Source organism: Pezoporus flaviventris, unplaced genomic scaffold (assembly GCF_033815535.1).
Source record: "Pezoporus flaviventris isolate CSIRO_AGI_PZ_B2104156 unplaced genomic scaffold, CSIRO_AGI_Pfla_v1 ptg000007l, whole genome shotgun sequence".
Lineage (NCBI taxonomy): Eukaryota > Metazoa > Chordata > Aves > Psittaciformes > Psittacidae > Pezoporus > Pezoporus flaviventris.
The window spans coordinates 53,067,435-53,086,822 of record NW_026892555.1 but is presented as its reverse complement, the minus strand read 5'-3'; the positions used below and the strand labels follow the sequence as shown (position 1 = coordinate 53,086,822).

General features: G+C 38.0%; 1 protein-coding gene across 1 annotated transcript in view; it reads left to right on the top strand.

Annotated features, from left to right (window-relative positions):
* PIEZO2 (piezo type mechanosensitive ion channel component 2) overlaps window positions 1-19,388 on the top strand; it is a 295,675-nt gene that overhangs the window by 128,522 nt on the left and 147,765 nt on the right. The window contains exon 4 of the mRNA XM_061448817.1: window positions 10,619-10,661. Coding sequence (XP_061304801.1) covers window positions 10,619-10,661 — 43 coding nt within the window. The remainder of the gene's footprint in view (window positions 1-10,618; window positions 10,662-19,388) is intronic.

The window sequence follows — 19,388 nt, the reverse complement described above, 5'->3', positions numbered from 1 at the left end:
ATCTGCTTTGCGACCTGATTTTGGAGACCACATGTTTTAGGACAAACATCTGTGAGCACAAACAATTGCAGTGTCCTTTTGAAGTGAGTTCCTCTTGCATCTCCATTTGTTTAGATAATAGTACATGGAGTCCTCTGCCCTTTTCTCTAGAGACCTCTTCCCCCATAAGAGGATCAGTTAGGCATCATTTTGTCCTTCTGTCCCATACAGATATGGTGATGATGTCAAAGGTTTAAAAACTCCAGGAAATGTACCTTGAAAATACAGTTTTGAAAGCTGGATGAAATATTACCAAGAGCCCTGGTAAAGTCTTACTACTTTGTGTTTTCTGACTTTAAAAAAGAAACATACCAAATTATTGATATGAATATAAACATGGATTAGTGGGATAGATAGACATTTTTTAATTATTATTATTTTCATCACTAAACCTCCTTTCCAGAATAGTAGGTAGAGGGTGATGTGCAGTTTTAGACTGTGTTAATTTTTTTTCTCATGAAAAGTGTCTTTGCAGTCATTCCAGATAAATGGTGATTAAATTAAATTTAGATTAATTTGGATCTAAATTAGGTTTAGATTTAGTGTGGTATTTGGCATTTAAATCTCTTTCCAATATAAAACAATAGTTTTATATATGATTTGTTCTTTATAAGAAATGAATGCCTTTTATACTTTTCATCCCATTTTCCTATTGAACATGTTTTTTCCTCTCCTCTGTTTCTTTGCTTCTCTTTCAGCCTGTAGTGGGTACAGTATCCCCCACTGCAGTGAATAGCTCAAATTTGCAACCACATAATACATACTCAATGCATTCCAGCTGGCAAAGGCAAGAAATTTTGACAGGCTTTATCCCTTGCAGAGAATATTGCCAAGATGACTTGATTTGTATATTCAGTACAAGTAGTTTTCTAAAATTGATGCAGATAAAAGTTTGGGATGAGACAAACAGTTTTAGAAATTGGGCCAATATCCTTAATACAAGTCATCTTCAGCTGTATCATTTTTGGTGTGTCTTATTTTCAGCACAACAAAGACGTTTCCAGTATGCTTTATTAATACACCCATGAAGATGCTTTATAAACTGCTTATTTTCTAAGGCCATTGATTGCACCTGTGCTCCATAACCTGATATACTGATCCCACTGTGCAACATTCCAATTTGTAAGATCTACTTGGATTGGGAAAACTTGCCAACTGGCGCTAGCTTTGAAGCATTGCCGGTTTTGGCCATGTTTCTTTGAAAAGATGAGAACAATACAGTGTACTGTTTGTCCCTTTTCTGTTAGCTAGCCCTGCTGTAATATCACTTTTAGAGGCAGTGAAGCAGCACGTGAATAAATAAAATGCTTGATTTAAAAATGCATTTGAGAGTCACACTTCTAAATCGCCCATGATTTTGGTAACATGAAAATCCCTGCTGAGTAGGAAATTATTACCGCTCATCATCCTCGTCAGTATTTACTCAAAAGGTATGACTCTGTTAATACCCTAATGAAGCACTTAAATAAAACACATTCCAGAGAGGACAAAATAAGCAGACTTTAAGTAAGTGTGAAAATGCTCTTGTCATTTAATAACTTGTGAGAATGGCAGGAGTTTCAGCGCTTTTACTTACTTTTTGGCTTAGTCTTAGCCAAGCTAAATGGGGAGAAATTACTCCTAATACTCCTAATTAAGTGCATAACTGTAGAAATAGCAAACTATTAGTAAACTATTGGAAGTGTGCAAGATAAAGCGTGGAGTGCTTTTAAAAATGGAAACTGTTAGGCAAGCCAGTGTTTTCTTTAATTTGTTGATAGTGTTCATGCTATTTGTGGCATCCTAATGAAAACTAATTAAGTGTTGGGAAATTATTTGCTAGTACACTGGATGCAATCCTGCAGTCTATTATAGAAGAAGCTAAACACAATCCCATGGCATTGCAACAGTATGAAATCTGTCTGGGCATTTCTAGTGGCTTCAGCATAGCTATTTCACAGGTCATGAGCAGAGCACAGGTAAGTAGCACTTACTTGTGCCTCTTGTCCCCTGCTAGCAGGGAACAAGTTGCAGGAGGCACAGTAGGATGCGCGTCTCTCCTGGCTTTGCAGGGCATGCTGAAATACATGTACTTGTGCGTTTGGAGGGAGAGACGCAATTGGGTGAAGACTGGTGTTGCTGCATCTCACAGTCTGAGTTGGCTAAACTCACCACCCCCTTGCCCATGTGAGCTCCTCACCCAGGGAGTGGCAGCAGTGTTTTAGAAGCACCCATGTCTGGAAGTGAAGAACTGGGCTGAGTCTGTGACTGGCAGCCCATCAACTTCTGTTTTCTCCAGTTCTTTTGCCTGTTCATTTTTCCTGAGCAGCTCAATAGCTGTAGTTTCTTGGTTGAGAGGAATGGGAGCTGGAAGGTAGGAGAGCTTTGCGCTTTTGTTTATGAAAGCTGTTTGTGAGAACAGCTTTCCTGTTCTCGCAGACTAGAGCTTTGAGAAAATTTGTGTGAAATCACAGAATTGTAAGTTCTGAAATACAAAAAAAAATTAAAGCAAAAGTAACCCTTTGTTCAGTGCATACATGTTTGTGCTTGTCAGCTGAACTAGATAAGCCATCTTTATATTTGCTAGGGAGGAAAAATAACATCTCATGGAAGCATTTCCCTCTCCTCAGTTGTTTGAGTCTGTGTGCATGCCTTACACTACTGCCCAGAGGAGCACATCCCTCTGCATCCAGATTTCTCTTCTGAAGGGATCTCTGAGAGTAAGTGAATGAAATGGTTCTGTATTATCTTTTAAAACATCAATGTAAAAAAAACAAGAGACATATGTTACAGAATGTATGGAGTCAAAGATACTGCCACTGTAGTGATGGGGTTTTGTCATCATAATGTTCCTCCTGTTTCTGTGCAGGAAGTTTCCTGACCCTGTCGCTCTCATCCATAGTGTCTTGTATGTGGATATGCTCCTGAAGACTTACTTGTTATTTGTCTTCCCCTTCTCCTATGTCTATGCTGCAGAATTCCAGAAGAAACATTTGCTCCCCTCTCCTTCTGATGAGACAAAAAGAGAAAATGAGACAACGAAAATCAAATTCCTTGCACTGGTACACTGCATATATTCATCATAGGTTGACATTGAAACTAGGCTGACATTATTATTCATAACAGTATATTATGTTACAATAAAACTAAGCAGAGGCTAGCTCTAGAAATTGGAAGGATGCCTGTCAATTATGCTCTGAAGTGAAAACCTTGCTTCCAAGATACTCTTTAGCAGACAGAGCAATGTTAGTTGGGGTGGCAGAGGAGAGAATTTCTCTGCCAACAAAAATGGAGAAAAATCTAATTTTCTTCACATTTATGAAAAATAAAACTTACAAGTTTTCTTAAAGTTCTTTTGCTTTTATTTTAAAAAACAAAGTAAAGCCTGTCTTCCATGTCTGAAAATAGGCCCATTTTGTTAGTATTTGGCTTTCTTTCAGAAGGTCTGGAGCAGAACTCCTCCGCTCTTAAGCTCAGTGATTCTCTGACTTGAGGTTGATATCCCCTAAGGCAATGGCAGGAAATGTCGCCTTCCTTTGAGACTGCTCCTCAGAGCCCTGACACCCTTTTCTGTTGTAGAAAAAGAGTCATAGATTGGTTATTTCTGTGGACCATCTGATTCTTTCCTGCTTTACTCCTGCAGAATAATTCTATGCCAGTGACCTACTGAAACCAGGACACCTACAAAGTTCTGCTTTGCACAGTGTGTAAAGTCCTTTTTCTCATCCTTTTTTGCAGTAGTCTGCTGTCATGGGGACACAAGAGCAGGTCTATTTAAAAAACAAAAGATGCCAGAATGAATTCGAATCTCCAGTATTCTTGGAAATTTGGGCTAAACAATACCAACCAACCATTGCAGCAAATAATAGATAAATAATAGATTAAACAGCAAGAACAAAAAAGCTATCCATTAACTAGCTATCTCAGGTTTCATCTGAAACACATTCCCTAAAGGTTTTCTAGTGCTGTGGGTTTTGATATTTTGCTGCCTTGTTCAGGAAACAAATTTGAAATGAAATGGGCTTAAAGTAAGAGTGGTTAAAAGCATGTGTGTGTTATAGGGATAAGATTGCCTGTAAATGGTTTTGGTATACTATATCTAAGCAGACAAAAGAATTAATTATTCTTATAAAAACTATAGAACCTGTCATCCTGAAAAAGCTAATTAAAGAAAGAGTGAAGCAGTTCAGCCAATTTCAGTTTGCTTTATTACCTATGTGTCATTTTAAACATATCTGGCATGGAAGAAGAAATGTAGAAAGCACCTTCCCAAATTTCCTTTCTCCACGTTATTATTTCTTCCACACATCTGTCGTAGAACTAAACTTGCTGTTTAATTAGCAAGTCATCCTAACATGTGAAATGGTGTGTGTGATTCTCATGTAGAAATACATAATCTTCACATTTAAAAATGCCTCCCATTTAATGTTTTAAAGCCTAAAACTTTTTCTTCCTCTGCTCCTATTCTCCCAAAGGAATTATCCACAGAACACTATGCCTTAGTCGTTTATTAGTGAGGTAGAAATAATAGCTGTTATTTACGTTACTGAAAAAGAGATTAATATTTTTACTATTTCTGATTGCTGTTTGTTTCCATTTCAGACAAACTGTCAAAGCCCGTTAACTCAATGTAAATCTGTCCAGGTATTTCTATAGACTTTGGATCAGGCTCAGAGACAGTGGTCTTACCATTACACAAAGTGAGCTGGGATCTGTCCTTGCCTCCATGGGGCAGTCTGACCAGTGAGTGGCAGGATGCCACATCACTCATGTCCCAGCTTCACAGGGATTATTTCACGTTGTGTTATGTACCTTAAGTTACATCACCAATTTTAAAAACAATCAGTCCCCAGCCTGCTAATTCTGATGCTAATCAAGATCGAAGCAAAGAATATCGATTAGCAGTGGAGTTGCTTCTACACTCCCCACTTATGTGTGGGAGCTTTTCAGACCCTTCTGGATTCCCAGAGCACCCAGGGAGGTTGCAGACTGGAAGAGGTGACTGCCAAATATAGCTGTTAATCGCTTTACCATACCTGTTGTCATCTTAATACTCATTTTAAAGCAATATGCATCTCTGTGCACACACACAAGCATAGTGTCAGTACTGTTGCACTTTGCTCTATATTCATAGTCTGTGCATTTTATTATTAAAAGTTCCCACTCATTAAAATCTCCTTAGAGAAGAAGTAGTGGCTTTGATGATGATTATTTTTCCAGTTAACATGAAATGAGTCAAGATTTCTTTTTTAATAGGAAAGACATTTTCTATTTCATGATAATTTAATATTTTCAGCACAGGAGAAAATACACAATAAATCTTTCCCATGACATTATCATGTAGGGATCAAATTTGTACTCTTTATTCAGTCAAAAATCTGTTGAAAGCTGGTATGAGTGGAAGGCAAGTAAAGGCTTTGTTCTTCGAATGACCTCTTTCTTGGTATGTATTCAGTAATCACTTTCTTCATTTAGTCAGAATCCTAGACCACTGGCCCTCCACTTCTGTTTTACTGGTGGTTTCAGCCTCTTCTGTATGCACAGCACACTGTAATAGCCCAGATTTTCCCTATTCCTTCTCCTTGAGAAGTTGTTTTTAAAAATGAAATAATCTGCTGTTGCGCCTTACAGAACTGGCTTCCTGGTATTCTGTGGGGAGTGTGGCTTTGCTGAGCATCTGGTCCAACCCTGCTTGTACAGGGCAGTAGAAGGGCTCCTGCTCACTGTAGTGGATATGGATACAGCCCAGAAAACGATGCTAATAGGGAATACCCTGAATACCCTGACCCTTGAGGTGACCATAGCTGGACAGCTTTTCTGGGGTGCACTCCAGGACTGGGACTGGGAGTGGTGGAGTAAGCTGCATCTGCCTTAGCAAGCAGCAGAGCATAATACGGGTGAAGCATTTAGTTCAGAGTCCCTGGCCACCACACAACACATTTTTAGTGGGGTTTAGTGTGTATTAGCTCTGGTCTGGTCATGCGGACCTAATGCCCATTAGTGGTTGAAACACAACAGTTGTGTCCTTGGGGTGCGGTTTAGTTTCATGGGAAAAGAATCCAGTTTGTGCACTCAGAGGTCACTCTGTCATGCAGACCAAAGCATGGTAAAATACTTGTTCAAGAAAGACCCTCCTGAGCTGTATTAAAAGTCCAGCATGGGCACAGAAGGGTAGTAATATGCCAGGTACAAACCTCAGCTGTACCTGTCTGTGGCAGATAGGGCATGGTATATTTCAAAGGGAATAGTTGCACAACCTCCATGAATGACTGAAAATCACTTTTCCAATATTTTTGCCCATCACTGGACACTGTTAAGATTCAGCTGGACAGGGTGCTGGGCCATCTTGTCTGGACTGTGCTTCTGTCAAGAAAGGATGGACCAGATAATCCTTGAGGTCCCTTCTAACCTGGTGTTCTGTGATGCTGTGTTTCTATGAATATGTTATTTTGTGTTTTTCCTAAGCCTACCATGGCACTTCAGGGCTATGCAACATCATGTTTTGTAAAGGTGAGCAGTCTGGCAGTGGATTATGAATCCTCTTGTTCACAGTAAGTTTGTAGTAAGCAAAAAAGTTGTAACCGAAACAACCCAAATATGGAAACTGCCATATAAATGAGAGGCTACCTGTCAAAAAAGACAATTTTTCACTTCAGAAAGATGTTTTTAATTTTGTCTTCTTAAGTCTGATATTCTTATACTCTCGTTCTTAGGATAGGATTTCATTGAGTATGTATGTGAGCATGATGTACATTTTACCATCGTTCCTATTAAATGTGAGCAGTAATTCTGGAAGTACATGATGGTTCCTCTTTGTGAAGAATTTTAAAGCTAGCACTGTTAATGTGAAACAGAATCTTTGGAAAAGATGGGAATGGTCAGGCACTCTGGAGCAAATATTTGGAACAAAAGCTTAATTACATGGATACCAGATTAAGGCAGTCTTATAAACAGTTTTGGTATTTTTGACATGGTGGTAAAAAACAGAAAGCAAAAAGAATCCAAATTAACTTAGCAATTGAAATGTAGCAGTGGACTGAATCTGAAAGTCGACAGGTGAATGTTTTCTACAGTCCTGGCAGAGAGAAAGGCTGAATTGAATAGCCAAATTCTGCTTGATTTCTTTGGGAGCAGAATCAAGTCTTTAATTCGTGAAAAACTCCTGTTTTGATTTTAATGAGAGTTACGTGACTTAAATCTTGTTTAATGTTTTGGAAGCACCGGGTAAGGTTTAAATCGAATAATAAGTTTTCTAGACTTTTAATAGCGTTATTCTTCTTGGTGCTGCTATTACCTCAGGGTATTTACTTTTGGCTGTTAGCGCAGCATAGAAGTTGATACTATTGAGAATGGAACTGGCAAATCTTAAAACAGAATGTTTAGATCATAAACATTTTAAAATAAGACTCCATTAAAAAGATGTATATTTTTTTAATATGAAATGTTAGTTGTGTTCTTGGCAGGCTTTGCTTCATAGGAGTCACATGCATTTCAAAGCATGTTCTGCTAGCCAGCTGCAGCCAAAAGATTATTTCAAACCAGTGGAGACCCAATTCCCTTTCTCTTTTGCTTTTTTTCCTCTCCCCCTTCCCTGTAGGACTCTCTATATATCATACAACTGAAGTGTAGCCAATCATGGGGTGAAAAATTCATACTAGTATACACAACAGTGGAAAGCATAGAAACACTGACTACAGATGCCAGCAGTAGTCTTTGCTTTTAAAAGTACTGTTGAGATTTCTTTTCTTCAACACTCTTCAAATCTTCAAACTTCAGAAACTGTTGAATACCCTTTCAGAGCCAGAAGGATTGCATAAACGATATGGAGAACTGTTTTTGTCTGCTCTGCACTTACCTGTGGAGTGACACTGTCATCTTTTTAACAATTACTTCATTCATCAGTGCTACATGAAACCAGATACTCCAGGGGCATGCAGATGGTGGTGGGTTTGGGGGAGAAATCATAATAGAAGATGTTAATGGAGTGGTTCTTTATTTATCTCAATGAAATGTTGACATTTATTGTACTGCACATTAAATTTGGGGTTTATGGTTTTTTTTTTAAAGAAATGTGTATGAGAACGTTTGTTGTCCTGCTTTAAAGGTGTCTTTAGAAGACTTATTTTTATAAAATATGAACTCAGTGTTGATGAAAGCTATTGTATGTAGGCAGTTGTGCAGGCAGAAGTCTTGCCTCACCTCAAGCATATATGGGCACCACAGTAGAAGCTCCCTGTGCTGATCAAATAATGTACAGTTCAGTTATTCCAGAACAATACTTGACTCATTTTTTTTTTCCATAAAGTGAAGGTGGAGCTTTCTCCACCTTGGTTTTGGTCCTCTTATTTCTGTGTACTCTGTTGGATATGGGCCTGAGATCCCTGCCTGCTTTGGACTGAATGGGAACAATTAAAAGGGGTTTTATATTGATCGCTGGCTGTAGCTGTAACAGTCCCGAACAGAAAGGTTTTTGTCCATTGCCCTGAAGTATCATCAGGAAAGGTTTATAGAGCCTTTTGCTGAAAATACAGGTGTGACTGAAGTTTGAAGCTACTGGCGGTGAGAAGTTGAGTGATGAAGGGGTTCCAAAAGAGTATATTGGAGTATACTGACCGCCTTTGGAACCAGCTGTGAACCAGCCCTCCTTAGCCAACCCACATCCTTCCTGTACAGAGTGACATGTCAGAATTTGGTTGATATTAAGAACATATACTTTAATGTAGTTTCTTTTCCTCTTTCTAAAAAGCAGAGATTAACACAAGGAATTTATTTTCCACAAGCCAATGTTAGCTTCATTCTTTGGCTGTCCAGCTAGCAACTGTGAAGGAAGCCTTGCATGACATAGGCCTATAAGGAAATTAACTTTTGCTTTTATTAATTTCAGTTTTAAAGTACTTAGTCTGATGTGCAAACCAGGCAGATACTAGATAATATTGTACCGAAAAATTGTATCATTACTTTAGAAATTTACCACATTCTCCTTGGGCTGAGCTGAAAATTTTATTCAATTAAGTAGAAAGAATTCTGTTGCTAGGGTTTTGTTAAAAAAACAAAGAAGCAAACAAAACCCCAAAAAACCTCAAACCAAAAACTTCTTAGAAGTCAAGTTTTTAGATTCTTATCTAGATTAGCAGTAAGTGTTCCAAATTCAAAGATGAAAAGCATCTGCTAGATCTTATTCAAATGTTTAACAGTTGCAGATTAGAGATAAATACCATACTACAAACATGGCAGGTCACTGGTTTGTGAGCTGATGCCTTTACCAGAAGGGAAAGGTAGTGATGGTAAGAGATATATCTGCAGAGTTTTTTTTGACTGATACTGTTATGTCACCACTTTTCCCATACTAATTTGTCAAGTAGGACTTGGACTGCAGTAGAAAGAATCTAATTCATGATTCTGTTATAGTTTTTGTATGGGCACTCACTGCACAATATGTATTTAATCCTGACATTTTCCAGATTTAAATTAGACAAAATCGCTTGCTTTCATGTCTTTATGCTTTTTTTCTCAGTACTTTTTGGCAACATTGGTGCTTGTCTCTGAGTTTCTCTGGTGCTACTAAATGTCATTCACAGGGAATCTGTTTATTCCTTATTTTCATTTCCCTTTAGGTGATTGACTGCATCAGCAACAGGTGTTATTGTTACTTCTCTCATTTCAGCTTTAAGTATAATGAAGCATTCAAAAAGAACTGTAGTTGCTTACATTGTATGCAGTCCTGCTACGTTTCCCACAGGAATGTAAAAAGACAGAGACCAAACTATGACCCAGCTTCATGTCCTCCTACATATTTGCCTTGCAGACCTGCATGATGAGATACTTGTGCTGAGAATAGCCTGTATTTATAATGACCACATACTGGTAGCAAGAAAGAGACTGGCGATAAGCAAAAAACTACCGAGTGCTGAAAACTGATCACCTAATGCTTGCAGGGGGCAGGGGGGTGTATTTAAGAAAATCTAGGTAAAAGTTATCTTAAGTGCATTAGAAATACTGTGGGCAATTCTTTGGATGAGTCTGCCACTTGAATAGTTTGTGGGGCTGTGTCCTTCCTTGATGATTTTGAGTAAGAATCCTTTGCAGCTGTTTGTATGAGTGTGAAGGGTTAAACAATAAAGCAGAAATACATCTTCATGCTTTTGCTTAAAAATAAAAGGGCTGGATTTCAGAAGGAGCTGTAAAGCTTTCAGCAAGAATCAGGAGAACACTGCAGTAAAATGAAAAGCTGAAATGTGAAGAGTGCGTGATGTGAGATGCCAGCTCAGCACTTTCAGGAGTCATGTACAGATCACATTGCTCTAGGAGAGGAGACCACCCTTGGAATTGCAGTGAACTGCAGCAGTGACCGGCTGCCTTGCAATGTAAAGAAATTACATAGGCTGATACCCCTCCACCCAGTTACGTCATCCGGTGGTAGCCTCTCTTAACAGCTCTTCAGTCGAGGGAAAACAGATGTCATTTACAAGTACTTCTGTAGGGGTGGAAAAATCACCTTACTGTACAGATCTCAGCTGCACAAGGAAAGGAGAAGAGTAAGAATGTTCATATAATAAAGGTTCTTTACTGAGGGTATTTGTTTTTTCTCCTCTTTGTATAGGTTCAACGTGGGAGAAAACATTAAGGCAGATTGGTTTTGAAAGGTAAGCCATATATTTATTTCTTTACCAGTGAAAAAAGAAAAGGAAGAAAAACTGCATGGAAAAGTTTGCAGAATCATTTATTTTAGCTGATCAAACACATCTATGTTGTCAAATTTAGAGAGGAAGTTATGCAGTGTCATACACATACATGTTCAGCTGTTCCATTAATGTCCTCTTTCCCCTGTCTATCTGAAGCAACTTATTCACTATATGAACTTGGTTCATAATGTTTTTTTGCTGGCAACTATACAGCATGCTAGTATTAGAAAAGGTGACACACTACTGGGCAAAAGTCTTACTTATGAATGAAAACACTGCTCTCGCTCATATTATTTTTTCCATGAAACTGCTAACCTGTGATGTATTAGTTGACAAAAGTAAATGAAGTTGAAACAGGACCAAAGCTGGCAGAGAGCTATTTAACATCAGAGGAAAAAACAGAATTCAGCATTCTTCAAGTGCAAAAACCTTTTGCAGCCAAACTTAGCTACAGGGTCATCATACCAGAAACATATGTCTAGTAAATTAAACTAGGCCAAGCCCAGTAAAAAGAGATCTGATGTTGAAATTCAGATGCTCAATCTCATATTTATTCTTTTAAAATTGGTAAGAAGAATTTGCTGTCTGCTTGAATGACATTTTGCTGTTTTCCCTCAGTAGAATGGCTTGCAATTGTGCACTAATATACTTGGGTCACTGTTGACTGGGCAAGAAAGAATGTTGCATATCTTCATGTTGTATACTGTCTGGGGCATCTCAGCAAACCCCACAGACAGTCAGGACTTTCTGAAATCAATAAATAGCCATACAAATAATAATATGAAACAGCAAATTACTTACTTGCTTCCTTTCTCACAAACAAAAAAGCAAGCTGCATTTTAATTCTGGCTCTTACCTTGCATAACATTTTTATTTTACACCAAAGGAAGTTTTTGTTGCATCAAAACCTGGTTTACTTGTTCAGCTAAATGTATTCAATTTCCATCTTAGACATTACTTTTGAAAAATTGAAGGGCAGTGCTCTTTTCAGTGGAGTAGACATAGAAGTGCATGGAAAAAATCTGTTTTTATTGTCCACCCATAGATATAACATTGGTACATATAATTTTGGCTCTTCAAAGGAAACATAGAAAAGAAAATCACTTTTGAATGTGACAAAGATCTGTCTTGGTGAAATCTAGCTTTTAACTGGTACATTTGTAGCTTTACAGGCTAGGATTAGTTTAAAAGTAAAATATAACAGAACAGTAAAACCACTTTTCCATTACCAAATAATATGTAGAGATCAAATTCATTTCTGTTGTAAATCTCTTGATACCAGTACAGTCATTCCTGTAAAGATTTTGGCCAAACATTTTTAAACAAAACCAAACATTTTATTGCCATCTATTTTTATCACAACTTGAAAATCCAGACTGATCTGCAATACTTATCATTTTGTAACTGAAGAAACATGGGCATTTTCCTTTCATAGCTTCCCACCAGTAAGAAATGTTCTAAAACTTTAATCAGATCACTAAATAAAAATATGTCTCTTCTTCTGCCCCATAATCATAAAAATGCCCCAGTAATACAGGCAACATGAGTAGAAAATTGCATTCTTTCATAGTGTCAATATTTAGTAGGTATAGGTATATATAGGTATACTTGCATAGGTATCGGATCAAAATTAATTTAAAAATGTTCTTGTCTCAAATTTTTAGTATTAGGAATTTTTAGAAGTTTTAAAAAATAATTTTAGCAAACATAAAGTGAAGTGTGCTAAACTTGTATTTTCTGTTATGCAGGATAGCACAAGAACCAGTATTGATTGAAAGGAAAATTGTAATTCCATTTCATTACAGCATTTGGGTAGGAGGGGGCTGTGGTTCATAAACACCAACTTGAGAAGTCAGAGTGACAAATCAAGAATCAGACTAGAAATTCCGTAACTGTGATGCCTTACTGTATGTTGTCTTTTTAGAGACAGAATGTTTTTGACAGCACTGCAAAAAAAGAAAAGATTTGGATATTGGTGAAAGTTGCACACTCTCAGTTCTTTTTAATGGGTTGTGCTCTTTTCTCAAGTTTCTTAATGAGCATTTCATTCAGCATAATACTATACATGTGTGAAGAGCACTACAGTAAAATATTGATTGTTTCATTGCTTCATTCGTCTTTTAAGATTACAATTTATCACCTGCTGGGCTCTTTGTCTCCATCAGAATGGAAAAAAAAATGTAGTTTTGAGGAGTGCTAGAAGGAATTGATACTTTGGGTCTGTGGTTTGAAACTGCCAGTGGAAAATGGACAATGTTTTTAAGCTGAGTTCATAAGAAGTTCTATTTGTGGCAATTTCCAACTTGTGAGATGTTTCAAAACAACAAGGAGAGCCCACATTAGCTGTGTACATGAAATGTACGTGCAGCATGGAAAATGGACAATTCTTAATTAAGACTGGATATTAGGAAAAATACTTGCACAAAAAATGGTGTTGGGCATTGGAACAGGCTTCCCAGGGAAGTGGTAGAATCACCATCTGTAGAAGTTTTCAAAAAGTATGTTCAAAATATATGGGCCTTAGTGACATGGTTTGTGGTTGACTTGGCAGTCCTGGGGCAAAGGTTGGACTTGATGATCTTAAAGGTCTATTCCAACCTACTTAATTCTATGATTCTATGAATTACAGCTGAGAAGCCTGCTTGAGAGGAGGCAAATGTATAGGAGAGATTACTGTGCAGATCCCATTATTACCATTCTAGTTAGAAATGAAGAAAGGCTTTCAGATGGTACTTCTGCATCCTGAGAAATCGATTGCATCCTGGAGTAACTTTTAACTGAAACAGCACATTAGTTAGCACAGATGGGGTGAAAATTTTAGTGTACTTGGTTTGCCATAATCATAGAAGCAAATGTGTTCTCATCAGCTTTTTCAGAGAACCGGGAAAGAGAGAACAAGAAAAATAAAGTCCTTTAAATAGGTAGAACAGTTAAGGTTTGGGGTTTTTTTTGATAGTCATATTCTTGCATGTATTTTAATGCTAGACTTTTTATGACTGTAATGTATCAGCACTAACCATTTGGTTGACTAAATGATCCATAACATATTTATAAAGTCCAGCTTTAAGTCCTTTATATAATATTTCTTTAATATCATATTGTGTGTCATTGCCTAAGATCAGTATTTCTTATGCCTTAAGGAATAGTTTCCAAAGTAAACAAAGGGAAACACATTGCTATATGTAATATTTCTATGCAGGAAGTGCACTTAACTTAGAGTCACAGAAGTAGAAATCCCAGGTCTGCAGATCTTTCAGACCTGAGAGATTATTCTGGGGGTCTATCACTACATACTTTCCCTAGTCAGTAGGCATCCCTTTATGGCCATTGATAGGATAGTGAGCTACAGCTACATTAGGGCTGATCCCCTAAAATTGTTTTCATATTATGTATATCAACACAAAGAAGAGAAGAGCAGCAGCACTGGTTTTGCTATTTAAAAACATATTCTGTGCAAGCTGTTAACTTAGCACACCTGAGTCAGCTGTGAAATATCAATTGCATTTAAATGTGTTGTTTGAGCAAGCACATTCTTATTCAGGAGGAAGCAAGATGTTTAGATACACAAAAGGAAAGACATTCAAATTAATGTCCCGAGGAGGAATATGTCTTTGTTTAAAAACTGGAAAACATTATATAAAATGGTCCTCTTAACAGACCATTTTAGAGTGCATTGATGAACAGGAGATGCAGACACTCAGTTTACATTGCAGAAAATTAAGCCCAGATAATACACAGGTTATGTCATCACTGCTTTGTAGTTGTATGATGTTTGTTCTGTAATAGTAGAGTGTTTACATTGCTGTTATTTTCATATCCTGGCAAACATAAAGGCACCAAGAGATCTGACTCTGAGGCTTTTATGTAAGCATTACCTGTGGGCCGAGGATGCCGCTTTTCAGTGTGAGAGAGATTAAAAATGGTGGAGCTTGACTAAAGTAGCTTTATATCCAGGAAATGACTGGAGTTAAAAGCTTTTCAATTAAATGGAGTATATGTGGGTTTGATAGTTTTAAATGAAGGTCTTTGTGTTACTGATTGTTTTTTGTGACATTACAAATAAGCTAATTGTAACATTTAGGAGTCATCATCTTTGTACCAGATAATCTTGACTGCAGTCTCCGACTGCATTTTCTACAGAAAATTTTGGAGAAATTTGGAGAATTATGAAAAATGTTAGCTTGTATTACGCTGTCCGACAAGAAACATGGTTTAAAATGCTGAGCGTGTGTGACACCTGCACATCAAGCCAACTGTCATCTTACATGGTTTCTCTAATAATCTAAGCCAAAGCAAGTAGACTTGTGGATAAACATGATGACTTTTTTTGCCTCTGTTAAATAAATAATGTACAACAAACCCAGGGTTTTTTTTGTTCATTATTGGTGCATGCTTAGATGACACCCCCCATATTCATAAAAATGTCTGGAAAGCAGTCAGCTTTGTTCTGTGTTGGTCCAAATATGACTAAAAATGTGTTTCAGAAGGCATTGTTCATCTCACTGGCTTCAGATTTTTTTCAGTCATGCGAAAGACCCAGTAGAAACGGCTCACTCAAACTCTGAAGTGAAAGTTATGAACAATTAACAGTGACTGTGATTATTTCCTGGCTACTCCAGGATTTAAAAAGAGAGCTTAATGCATAAAGCCTATTAAAATGCAAGAGAGAGAGGATTAGGTCAGACACTGAGCTGATCTTCTCCTGTAACGCAGTCTGTAGGGTCTTCTCAGCTCACAGCTGGGGTGAGGCTTGCAGTGCAAAGCCTGGAAAGCGTCATAGACAACTTCACACTGCAGGGAATTAAAACCAAAAGGAGGACTTCATAAAAAATCTAAATCTCTCTAGTCTGAGCTAGCAGATGATGGAGTTTATGTCATGTAGTATATTCAGTAGTGATCGCAGAAATCTGTTGTTCCGTATTTGTGACCCAGAAATTGTCTAATAATTTAAAAAATTTAAATGAACAGTTTTGGGCTTCTTAAAACTAATTGTCCTGCAGGGTTTCCAGATTTCCAGTCTTCCCCTTAGTACTCAGTCTCTGAATTGCCTTTTCTAATGAGACTGGTAACTACTGAACTACGCAGCTACTTACAGTGCTTCTATTCCTCTTTTACATTTGTTCCCATGGTGTTTCTCTCATGTATGTGATGCTTTACATTATGGTTCCACAAAACAGACTTAAGAATGGTTTAATAAGTGTTATTATATATTAAATAAATAACAACTGTTTTAAAAAAATACATATTTGAAGAATAACAGATGTGTGGTTATTACCCTTTTGGCAACATTTGATAAGCATGTTTTCCATGATAAATATCTGTTACAGTGACACAGAGGAAGGTTCTTTTGGGCACCAATTTCTTTTAGTCAAATGTAAATATCTGTGTAAGTCCCTCAGTTTTCCATATTGAAGATTCAACTTTTGTTTGGTTGGTTGCTTCAAAATGATTCTGATTATTGTTGGTTTTGTGGTATGCAAAACTTTATTATTAATTTTAAGTTACATGTTTATAAATGGAAAAGTATGTGACTTCCACTCTACATAATGCTAATGTGTCATGTCTGCACGGTTTGTACAGCAGCAACATCTATGTAGAATGTGCAACATGAAACATCCCAGATTCTGGCTGAAGTGATGCTGAGGGTGATCAGCAGTGAAAGCTGCTCCTGTTAGTAAAGTACTGTGTATTGACTTGTGGGCTTGTTCTGCATTTTTAAAATTCCTTTTATTAGTTCTGAGGAATAAAATGGTAATTGGGGATTGGTAGCTCTCACACCTCAAGGAAAGGAAAGGGAAAGAAGGTGAGAGCAGGGAAGGAAATAAGACTGTCAAGGAAAGAGGGAAAGACCAAAAGATTGCTCTGTCAGAGGTAGACCCTCGGTAAGAAAATTGGCTCCTATGGAGATATAGTCCAGATCTTCTATGTATTTCAGTAGCTCCTTCAACTACTTTTCTAATCACAAGGTGATGAGGAGCACAATAAGCATTGTTTTTGTCTGAAGCAAAATAAACACAACAGTCCTGTGTGCCACAGGTAGGGAGCCACAGCTTTCCCAGCAGACACCAGGAGCAAGTTAGCTGTCATCGCTGAGAGATGCGTTTTGTTCCTATGTTGGTCTCTGAGAGCAGACGGATGTCTGCTTTTGCAGCTGCTCCACACATGCCCCTGCTCAGTGCGGCCAAAAATACTGTGTATATCTTCCCTACCCCTTGCAGAGACTGAGAACTCAATTTCCGAAACCACTCATGACGTGCGGTGAGCACTGGAATCCAGACGCATCAGAGGCACTTCCCAAACGCCTCCTTCCAGGTCTAGGTTGCTAATTATGAGCCTACTGGTGATCTGTTTTCTCTCTCTCCCCCATGATTAGATTGCTTGCAACTTGCTGGATGTTTGATTGGTGCTTGGCCAGAGTTTCTCTGGGTGACATGTAAAGAATAAACAGAAAGAAGAGAGTACCACTGGATTCTATAAATATTTATTATGCACAATTCTGGCTTGGAAATCCAAGTACCATATGGTTTTGTATAGTGACATCCCCCACTCCAGTGATTTAGTAAATCACTCTTCAGTGTTTTAGTAAAAAGAATAAATATATGTTTGAAATATAAAGTCCTCTCCTGGTACTGTGTTCCATAATTTCAAACCCTTTCTTCACATACAGCTGAATCCTATAGTCCCTTCTTGGACAAGGTTCCCATTGACATCATTTTGAAAACATGGCCTCAGCCAGGGGCTGCATGAGGCTGCAGGGTCTGATCCTTGAGAGGCTGATTTAAAAGAAACAGTGTAGTCTGAATGTGTTTTGCAAATAGTGAATATGACTCTGGGAAGACAAGGAAAAATGGGTGCAGTGATGCAATCAGAGGGATATGAGGAAAGCCCTGCCAGACATCTCTTTCACCATTTTGGAAAAAATAGCTACAGCTAGAATATATATATAGATTTTTTATATATATATGTGTATATATATGTAATTTTTACTATATATAATAATAGCCTATGTGCCTGTTTTGGTCTCCAGTTAAACAATGCACTTAAGCAAGCTCTTAATTTTTCAGTGCTCAGGCATGCCCACCTACTTCAGCAGAGTTCTCTTTTTTCAGTGTACTGTCTTTTAATTGCTTCATATCAGAAAAATTAGGTTAATCGATGTTTTGTTTATACTTTCTATTGCTTTGCCCACTCAGGCCTCACATTTGACAAGGATTAGCCTTCCTCAGCATTCTTGGCACATGTTTGTTTTAGTATATGATGCCCATCAAACTTTCGTAGGAGTTAATGAATAGGAATTTATTCTGCAGTGATTACAGTTACATATGAGTAATACGGCAAATAAACGTAACACAGGGAGCTGAGGAGATGGAACCAATTCCCCACCTTCCCTTGGGAGGCTGTTAATAAGAGAGCAGTTTGTTGCTTATAACAGAATTGTCTTCTGAGTGATACCTTAGTTTAGTAATTTCTCTGTCTAGCTGTTTCCTAATAAATAGGTAGGGATCTGGGGGCAGAGGACCACATCAGAAGGGCTTATTCATGTCCTTCCAGCTGCAACACTGCACTTCTTTTCTTAAGGGGCCATGGACAGCAAGCGAGTGGACTTCCCACACGTGTGCACTTGTCTCCAGGTGAAGATCAGCACAGGGTCCCAAGTCCTGGGAAGACAGGGGAACTGAGCTTGCTTTAGTTTAATTTTCAAAGCTTCCCTTGTTTTGTTACTTCATGGTGGCTGGGATTGTGGAATTTGTGGATGTGTGTGCTGAAGTGTTTGTGTTGTTTATAGTGTGGGAAATGGGGAAGAAATGTGTTTTCAGTTTCATTTGATGTATACTGCATGCTTGAGGTTCTGTCTTAAATTGAGTTTTCTTCACTGCTCTGAGAAAAAGTGAGACTTTGAAATCAAAGTCTGAGTTACAAACAAAGCAAGAATAAAAATTGGATTATATTTGCAAAGAACAAAAACATTGTTTTAAAAGTTATGAAGAAAACTGAAGGTTGTTTTTCCCTAATACTGTATCAGCTGAAATTTTTAGTCAGCATTAAACACTGAAATTGGAACACATTAAATCTAGTTTTAAACCAGTTTAACTTTTTGGATTTTATTCCAATGTTGCAGAAAGTGTGTAGTCAGTCCAGTGTGCGCAGGCACGTTACTCTGAGCAAAGTGTTTGCTGGTTGCCTGTTAAGCAATATGCTGTGTTGGACATGCTGTAGTAGCCTGTGAAGTAACCTAATCCCATTGTTCCCACTGAGAAGGAAATAATTTCAGGACAGCCGCCCTCACCCCTGGAGCAAGCATAACCTGAAAGAGATAAGAACTAGTAAGTGCCCTGTTTTGGACTATTACCCCGTTTACCACTTGTGTTTTGTGGTGCCCTAAGAGCTGAGGCCTGTGAAGAATTTCTACTTTTATCTCCATCCCTGGGCTGTATCTGCAAAGCTGGGCAGCCATTCCTTTTCAGGGTGGTTTAGTTGTTGACATGGAAGGATCTTCAGAGAGGATCCATCTATCCTAAAGTGTGTCTTTTTTTGCTGTGTTTGTTTTATTTTTCCCCAGCAGCATAGGGACATTTGTAGCACCACTTTATGTGTTGGGTGAGGAAGTACGCTATTCTCCAGGGGCAAATACAGCATCTGTCATGGTTACCTTCTAAGATTCCTGTTTGGAATCTGATTAATCTTCTG